Raw genomic sequence first — 9,637 nt, forward strand, 5'->3', positions numbered from 1 at the left:
GAAATTCATTAAGAAAACACTTTTTAGCAGTCCCTTGGGCAGTCTCTTAACACAATATCGACTGCATAGGGGAATGGAATAATCTGCTTATTGTGTCGACATGAATTTATTAATGGAATCAAACATTTCCTCACCACAGCGATACTGCTTCAGTCATGATAGATTTGAATCAAGGTTGTGATTTATAGGTAGTAAAGAGTTTGTTTGATTGGTAGGTTATTTGATATTTATCGTATTACAGGTAATTATAAAGAAGCACTATTGAAGGAGATTTCCCCAGATCAGCTTCCAGCATGTTACGGTGGAACGTTAACAGACCCTGATGGAGACCCTAGATGTAAAACATATGTAAGTGTGGCATAAGAAGACATTCCTTCAAATCCAAATGACAGTTTATTTGCCATTTGGGCATGATAATTAGTTAACTTGTATGCATATTTTTATGCCCACATCTGTATTACAGTTGTCACTTCCGTATGTTTGTTAGGTAGCTCTTAACTGTCAGAAACACTCTGTATTTTGCTTCACTTAAGTTTTAAACAATTTAGGGGAATCCAAGTGAAACTTTACACAAATATTAATTATGATAAGAAATTATGCCATGCACAGGTGACATGCCTGCCTCCAGGGTCAGGGTCACTGGTGAGGACACTTGGGTTAGGGTTTGTTTGTGTCTCCGCTGTAACTTTCAAATGATGCAAGTGATTCCAATGGAATTTTACACATATTAGGTTAGCATGAAAAAAAGTTGTGTTACCTGCACGAGCCATGATAGTGCCTTCAGTGTCAAGGTCAAAGGTGAGGGCACTTGGGTTAAGGTTTGGATCAAATTAAAAACTGACATTTTGTCAGACTTCTAAAATTTGCAAGAAAGTAAAATGCTTTGCCTATGTTCTGATTTATGAGAAAAAGCAGATTCAGGTCAAGTTTTATCTAGTTGATTTAAGCCGCACCATGAGAAAACCAACATAGTGCATTTGCGACCAGCATGGATGCGCAGGCTGGTCTGGATCCATGCTGGTCGCAAATGCACTATGTTGGTTTTCTCATGGTGCGGTTCATTTATGCTTAGCTGTGGTTTTGAACTGTATTTATTAACTCATCTGTCACATAGTGACAAGGTGAGTTTTTGTGATCACCCTTCGTCTGTCGTCCGTCCGTGCGTGCCTGCGTCAACAATTTCTTGTCTGCACGATAGTGGTTTCATTTATGATTTTATTTTAACCAAACATGCACACAACTTGTATCACCATAAGATCCCGGTTCCTTTCTTGAACTGGCCAGATCCCTTTATGGGCCCTGAAAGGGCCAAAATTAGCTACTTTGACCTTGTCTGCACAATAGCAACTTTATTTATCTCTTGATATTTACCAAACTTGCACACAACTTGTATCACCATAAGATCTTGGTTCCTTTCTTGAACTGGCCAGATTCCTTTATGGGTTCTAGAGTTATAGCCCCTGAAAGGGCCAAAATTAGCTATTTTGACCTTGTCTGCACAATACCAGCTTCATTTATGATTTGATTTTAACCAAACTTGCACACAACTTGTATCACCAAAAGATCTTGCTTCCTTTCTTGAACTGGCCAGATTCCTTTATGGGTTCCAGAGTGATGGCCCCTGAAAGGGCCAGAATTAGCTATTTTGACCTTGTCTGCACAATAGCAGCTTCATTTATGATTTGAATTTAATCAAACTTGCACAAAACTTGTGTCACCATAAGATCTCGGTTCCTTTCTTGAACCGGCCAGATCCCATAATGGGTTCCAGAGTGATGGCTCCTGAAAGGGCCAAAATTAGCTATTTTGACCTTATCTGCACAATAGCAGCTTCATTTATGATTTGATTTTAACCAAACTTGCACACAACTTTTATCACCACAAGGTCTTGGTTCCTTTTTTAAACTGGCCAGATTCCTTCATGGGTTCCAGAGTTATGGCTCCTTTAAGGTCCAAAATTTGCTATTTTGGCTTTTGCAGCCATATAGAGACTTCATTTATGGTTTGATTTGATACAAACTTCCAAAATATCTTCAACAACAATAAATCTTGGATTCCATGACGAATCTGGCAGATCAAATCGTAGGTTCCAGAGTTATTTTATATCTGATTACCTCCCCTGATTGTAATCAAAATGGATATATATCAGTAAGTACTTATAGGACTTATTTGAAATTTCATTTTTGTCATTAGTTGGACTGAGACAATCAGGGTAGATAACTATGGACTGATTTTATGTCAAATTACCTCCCTTTATTTCAAATTAAAATGGGTATATCTCCGTAACTAATGAAGATACTGACCTGAAATTTCATTTATGTCAAGAGATGGACTTGAACAATCAGTGAAGATACATATTGACTGAATTTATGACAAATTACCTCCCTTTATTTTTTATCTATGTCTTTCATGGTAAGAAATAGTCATATTAGATAACTCTTGATTGAACATTTATCGATATGAATACTTTACTTATATATTATTGTTGCATATACCAATGCATGATTACCTCCCCAGATTTTAATAAAAATGGATTTATCTGGGTAAATATTTATAGAACTCATTTGAAATTTCATTATTGTCTTTATTGGACTGAGGCAATCAGGTAGTTAGCTATGGACGATTTTATGTCAAATTACCCCCTTTGTTTCAAATTAAAATGGGTGTATCTCTTTAAACCAATGAAGATACTGATTTGAAAGGTCATTTGTGCCATCAGATGGACTCGGACAATCAGGGTAGATAACTTTTGACTGAATTTATGAAAAATTACCTCCCTTTATTTTATGTAAACGAATATACTCAGCACATTTAATGAGATTGGTTTTAAATGTTATTTAATTCTTCTAAGAAAAGGGAAAATAGTCATGTTATGTACAAAAATGCAGCATTGAGACTGGGAAACCCTCAAACTTGGTATGGAAATTGGCCCGACTAGGTCAAAAGGGACTGTTACAAGAAATGTTTATCCGATGATATTTAATGTGTATGCCTATGTGCTCTATGTCAAACTGATCATATCATTTTGAGCAATGGTGCTCAGGTGAGCGATACAGGGCCATCATGGCCCTCTTGTTTTGTTTGTTGTTTTTAGATATGTCAAGGAGGAACAGTCCCAAAAGAGTGTTACAGCCAGGCTGTGCCACATCATGCCATGTTGACTGGAAATATAGGTCGAGGTTCAACATTACAGTTAGAATATGAGGTTCATGAACCTAATAGTATACTTAGGTTTGTATAGATACTATAAACCTTTAAATAAGTATCAAGGGGCCTTGCATTTTTGTGCATCACTTTAGAAAATGTGTTTGTGTGTGTATGGGGAGGAGTATAGGTGCTCCCATGTCGGAATAACATTTCTGAATGTTTAACTGTAGAATAAATAAAGCTATGGGCCTTAAACTTGTAATAGATAGTAAGACCCTTTTTGAAAACAAGATGTACAATGTATTGGCAGGCTTTCATTGGGGGTATAATGTATATATGATATATATAGGGTCAGATTTACAGCATGGGAACCTCGGTGGATGAGTTGTAATGTTGATGTCACTGATTTCTTTCACACAGTTGTGAGTTTGAAACATTGCTTTGAGTGTAAAACTGTTTTTTTTTTTTGGGGGGGGGGGGGGGGGGGGGGGGGGGGGGAAAGAAGTAATTCATCAGGATAACTAAGGGGTTGATGGTTCTATATTGGTGCCAAAGTAATGTCCAAACGGGCGCTTGTCTTCTTTCACCTTCAAAAGCACAACTTATAATTATATTTCTATAGCTTTCAAACCCACAAATAACAAATCAAATATGACAAAATTAAACTGAAAATCTTTATTTTGAAATAGCGTCAAGATGCTGAATGATTTATATATTTACAAAGTAAAATTATTCCGCTTACTATTTTCTAGGTATGAATTTCAAACAGATGGTTATGATATAGGTTTTGGTGTGTTTAGAAAGAATTCCAAAGAAAGATTAAAAGCTAGTGAAATGGACACTATATTGTCAACACAACGATCAAACTGTCATCTAGTCCCTGAAGATGGTGCTGTAGAATGTGACTCGCCTGGTATATGTATGTATTTTATGTTATTTTCCTAGTATGTGTTTGTATATAATATGTGACTTGCCTGATATATGTTTGTATTATATGTGAGTGGCTTGACATTTATATATATACAATGCATTCTTTGTGACTTGCCAGCTATTTGACAGTGTTTGTATTATATGTGACTTGCCTGGTATATGTGTGTATAATATGTGACTGGTATGTGTATCTATTATTAGTGACTTGCCTGGTATGTGTATGTATTATATGTGACTTGCCTGGTATGTGTATGTATTATATGTGAATTGCCTGGTATATGTATGTATTATATGTGACTTGCATGGTATGCGTTTGTATTATATGTGACTTGTCTGCTGTTTGTAGGTATTTTATGTGACTTGCTTGCTGTGTTTATGTATTATTTGTGACTTGCCTGCTGTGTTTATGTATTATTTGTGACTTGCCTGCTGTATTTTTAGCCCACCATCATCAGATGGTGGGCTATTAAAATCACTCTGCGTCCGTGGTCCGTCCGTCCGTCATTCCGTCCGTCCGTCCGTCCGTTAACAATTTCTCGTTATCGCATCTCCTCAGAAACTACTGGGGGGATTTTGACCAAACTTTGTCAGAATGATGTATTGGTACCCTAGTTGTGTCCCCCTGAAAATCAGACTGGTTCAACAATTTATGAGTGAGTTACGGCCCTTTGTTTATTTCTATATTTTACATAGATTTATATAGGGAAAAACTTTGAAAACCTTCTTGTCCAAAACCACAGAGCCTAGGGCTTTGATATTTGGTTTGAAGCATCATCTAGTGGTCCTCTACCAAGATGATTCAAATTATTTCTCTGGGGTCAAATATGGCCCCGCCCTGGGGGTCACGTGGTTTATATAGACTTAGATAGGGAAAAACTTTGAATAACCTCTTGTCCAAAACCACAGGGCCTAGGGCTTTGATATTTTATATGTGACATCATCTAGTGGTCTTCAACTAAGATTGTTCAAATTATACCCCTAGGGTCAAATATGACCCCGCCCTGGGGGTCATATGGTTTACATAGACTTATATAGGGAAAAACTTTGAAAATCTTCTTGTCCAAACCACAAAGCCTAAGGCTTTGATACTGGTAATGTAGCATCATCTAGTGGTTCTCTACCAAGTTTGTTCAAATTATCCCCCTAGGGTCAAAAATGGCCCCGCCCCCGGGGTCACATGGTTCATTATAGACTTATATAGGGAAAAGCTTTTAAAATGTTCTTGTCAATAACTACAACATTCAAATTTGGACCACATATGTATTTTTGAGTGGCAAGATGAACCTTGACATGAGTTGACCTTGATTTTGACCTAGTGACCTACTTTCACATTTCTGTAGCTACAGCCTTCAAATTTGGACCACATGTATATTTTTGAGTGGCAAGATGAACCTTGACATGAGTTGACCTTGATTTTGACCTAGTGACCTACTTTCACATTTCTGTAGCTACAGCCTTCAAATTTGGACCACCTGCATAGTTTTGTGCACTGGAAAAAACTTTGACCTTGATGTTGACCTAGTGACCTACTTTCACATTTTTGAAGGTACAGGCGTCAGATTTGGACCATATGCATAGTTCCGTGTTTCAAAATGAAATTTGATATTGATTTTGACCTAGTGACCTACTTTCACATTTCTCAAGCTACAGCCTTCAAATTTGGACCACATGCATAGTTTTGTGTACCAAAAAAAACTTTGACCTTCACATTGACCTTGTGACCTACTTTCACATTTTTGAAGGTACAGGCTTCAGATTTGGACCACATGCATAGTTTTGTATTCCGAAATAAAATTTGACCTTGATTTTGACCTAGTGACCTACTTTTACATTTCTCAAGCTACAGCCTTCAAATTTGGACCACTTGCATATTTTTGTGTACTGAAATGAAATTTGACCTTTACATTGACCTAGTGACCTACTTTCACATTTTTAAGGTACAGGCTTCAAATTTAGACCACATGCATAGTTTTGTATTCCGAAATAAAATTTGACCTTGATTTTGACCTAGTGACCTACTTTCACATTTCTCAAGCTATAGCCTTCAAATTTGGACCACATGCATAGTTTTGTGTACCGAAATGAACTTTGACCTTTACATTGACCTAGTGACCTACTTTCACATTTTTGAAGGTACAGGCTTCAAATTTGGACCACATGCATAGTTTTGTATTCTGAAATAAAATTTGACCTTGATTTTGACCTAGTGACCTACTTTTACATTTCTTAAGCTATAGCCTTCAAATTTGGACCACTTGCATAGTTTTGTGTACTGAAATGAACTTGACCTTAAGATTGACCTAGTGACCTACTTTCACATTTCTGTAGCTACAGGCTTCAAATTTAGACTTCATGCATAAGATTGTGTACCGAAACAAACTTTGACCTTGACATTGACCTAGCGACCTACTTTCACATTTCTCAAGCTACAGCTTTCTAATTCGGACTACATGCAGTGTTGTGTACTGAAATGAAATTTGACCTTGAGCTAGTCAATAAGTCTTGAAATTTGGAACACTCAAAAATGGCACATTGGTGGGCGCCAAGATCACTCTGTGATCTCTTGTTGTATTATATGTGACTTGCCTGCTGTGTTTATGTATTGTATGTGACTTGCTTGGTATATCTGTATATTATATTTGTTTTCCCTGGAATGTGTTTGTGTTATATGTGACTTGTTTTGTGTTTGAATAAGTTATAAAATATTTTCATCATATGTATTTATTATGTATGTGATTTGATTGATCTGGCATGTGCTCTTTTATATTTGTAACTTTTTTAATATACTGTAAAATCATTTAATTTCATGGGCATGAAATTTTGTGGGTTTGGTCAAAACCGCAATTTCGTGGGGATATGAATTCGTGGATTTCAACTTTTGAACATAAAATGAATGGGAATTTTACTTGTCCATTGGGATTAAATTTCCTGGATTGACTTAACCACGAAATCCACGAAAATTAGTCCCCCACGAATATTATTGATTCCACAGTATTAGCATTATATATTACTTGCCTCTCATATGTAGTATTTGCCTTGGATGTATGTGTGTGTGTGTGTGTGTGTGTGTGTTTGCCTGGTTTATGCATGTGTTATTTGTGACTTGCTTGGTACATGCATGTATTACATATAACTTACCTGGAATGGGTATATATTTATGACTTACTGCAAAGAATAATTTTGAAAAGGTTTTTCTCCTTTGGCTGAGCTGACCTTTAAAGAAGGTATCAATTTCTTTTCATGTTGGCCATCTTTGTTAGAAGTTGGAAACATGCAATGCTATTAAATATATCACATAGACAATTTTATATTTATGATACATGTTTAAGGTTAGCATAAATATTTGACATAGAGACATTTTATTAATCTGTATATTTGTTTTATCTCTGTTTGTTGTCATATTATTCATCTATATATATTAAGTAATTAGGGTTGAAAAGTTTTTAACCATTTCTTGTGAATATGAACAAAGGTGATATCTGCCAGTTGACATAAAGGATTTATATTTCTACATAGTATACTGTTTGATCATTATTGAACTGTCACAATTATGACCTTGATTATGATAAAAAGTTGATATAGAGATTAAATGAATTACTTTTATTTAATCTGCTGAAAGCTGACAATCCTGGTTTGAGATTGGCAGAATTTTGAGATAAGCAAGTTCAAGAAACCAGATTTCAGATGTATACAAATTCTGTTAAACATAGATTTTGTTAACTGGCATCATTTTAAATTTTTGAAAATTTCTTGAGATGGGATTTCTTTGGTAACACTTCACTTTTGAATGAATTCTTTTTTATAGATGTGGTAAGGTTTGACAACACGTACAGTTGGGCCAGAAGTAAAAAAGTCTACTACGTCATTGAAGTACTGGAGACTGAATCAAAATCCAACATGGAAGTCAGCAATGATGATGATGACAATGATGATGATGATGATGAATTTGTAATGGCACAGGATACTGCATTTTAGATTTTGTTCCATTTATGGTCACACATCATTGACTTTGACATTACTTATGATCAGTTTTGCCATTGCATCTTAAATTTAACCATTTAAATTTGTTTTGATGATGGTGGTGATGTTAAGTAATGTGTTCAAGAGGATGATGATGTTTGAGATACTACCTTGACTATACCAATTCATCAGAGTGATGATAATGATGTAAAGGAAATAATGATGATGATGATGAATTTGGTATGGTTCAAGATAATACATTGTATGTCAGTTACTTAGATGACAATGACAAATTGTTGATTGTTAAGTATACAGCATTTTACACTATGCCATGACTTCTGTACTTATGACATATTAAATGATGATGGTGATGATGATAGATTTATAACTGCACAGGATATTGTATTTTAGATTGTACCATTTTATTTACATTGATTGGCATAAAACTGATGATGATGGTGATGATTATATTTATGATGGCACATGAAACTGTATCTAATGTACTGTTAAGTGTTCATTTTGATGGTGATGATGATGATATGTTGATGATGATGATGATGATAACGTTTGTAATGTAATGATAGAATATGTTATGAGTTATACATTATCATTTACATTTACATTAATCAGTATGATGATGATGACAATGATGCTGTTGTTGATGATGACAGCAACATGTAGAACAGTTTACTTTGTGTTAAGAGTATAACATTTATTTATATCCATTCCACAAAAGATCTCACGATGACTGGCTCAAAAGTCAGAGAAAGCATATGTACATTTCAAAGCTATGCTATTTTAGTTTGTGTTTTTAAAGCTTTCATCACCTGTTACTAATTTTCTGATACAGTGGCAGTCTGAATTGCCTATAGTTGCCTGTAGTTAATGGTTTGATATCTATGGAAGGCTTGTGCAGCATGCAAATTGCCAAATGCTTTAATGACAAAAGTGTAATGCAATTGAAATACCAGTTACTTAATGCTAAATGCCAAATACTTAATGCTAAGTGCTGCTTATCAAAGCTTTATATCATAGACTAACCACGAAATGTCAGATAACTATAATGCTTATTGCCAAATGGCAAGCTCTGATTGTCAAATTCTTTAATCATACTGGTGGGAACAGCATATGTGTCCAAATAAAAGTAGCATTCATATAACTCCAATTTCTATAAATTCAAGCAATTTGTTGGTTAAGGTAGTTCTGCACTTTTGGATCGAAATTTTTTCTACAATGTAGAATTTGATTAAACTCTGATTTTTCAAAACTTCGGAATATACTTAGAAAAATCAGCAAATAAAAAAGATAGGGTCGTACGCTTGATTTTTTGCTAGAACTGTTTTGAAATTTGGACCGCACCAATTTTTCAAAAGGGGAGCCTATGGGAAAATCGCAACTTTCATAACATTTTCGCGAATAATTTTTTTTCTAAATGTAGATTTTATGAAACTTCTCACAGTCGTAAATAAAATTATGGCCTATAATATGTGAAATATAATGTAAGGTCCGTGTGCTTTTTTTTTGTGATTAAAGTGAACCGCCTATTTCAAGCGGAATTTTAAGACATTATTTTGAATTATTTAACGTGTCACATGTTTTA

General features: G+C 35.1%; 1 protein-coding gene across 3 annotated transcripts in view; it reads left to right on the forward strand.

Moving 5' to 3' along the window:
- Nucleotides 1-9,380, forward strand: part of LOC123534130 (SEC14-like protein 2) — a 45,653-nt gene extending 36,273 nt beyond the window's left edge. For 2 of the 3 annotated variants that reach the window (XM_045316219.2, XM_045316220.2), the window contains 4 exons: nt 242-348; nt 3,095-3,231; nt 3,900-4,066; nt 7,883-9,380. In XM_045316219.2, coding sequence (XP_045172154.2) covers nt 242-348; nt 3,095-3,231; nt 3,900-4,066; nt 7,883-8,052 — 581 coding nt within the window. In that variant the 3' untranslated portion in view covers nt 8,053-9,380. The remainder of the gene's footprint in view (nt 1-241; nt 349-3,094; nt 3,232-3,899; nt 4,067-7,882) is intronic. The other variant, XM_045316218.2, reaches the window with a different exon arrangement.
- Nucleotides 9,381-9,637: the final 257 nt, after the last annotated feature.

The sequence above is a fragment of the Mercenaria mercenaria genome, chromosome 12 (genome assembly GCF_021730395.1).
Source record: "Mercenaria mercenaria strain notata chromosome 12, MADL_Memer_1, whole genome shotgun sequence".
Classification (NCBI taxonomy): domain Eukaryota; kingdom Metazoa; phylum Mollusca; class Bivalvia; order Venerida; family Veneridae; genus Mercenaria; species Mercenaria mercenaria.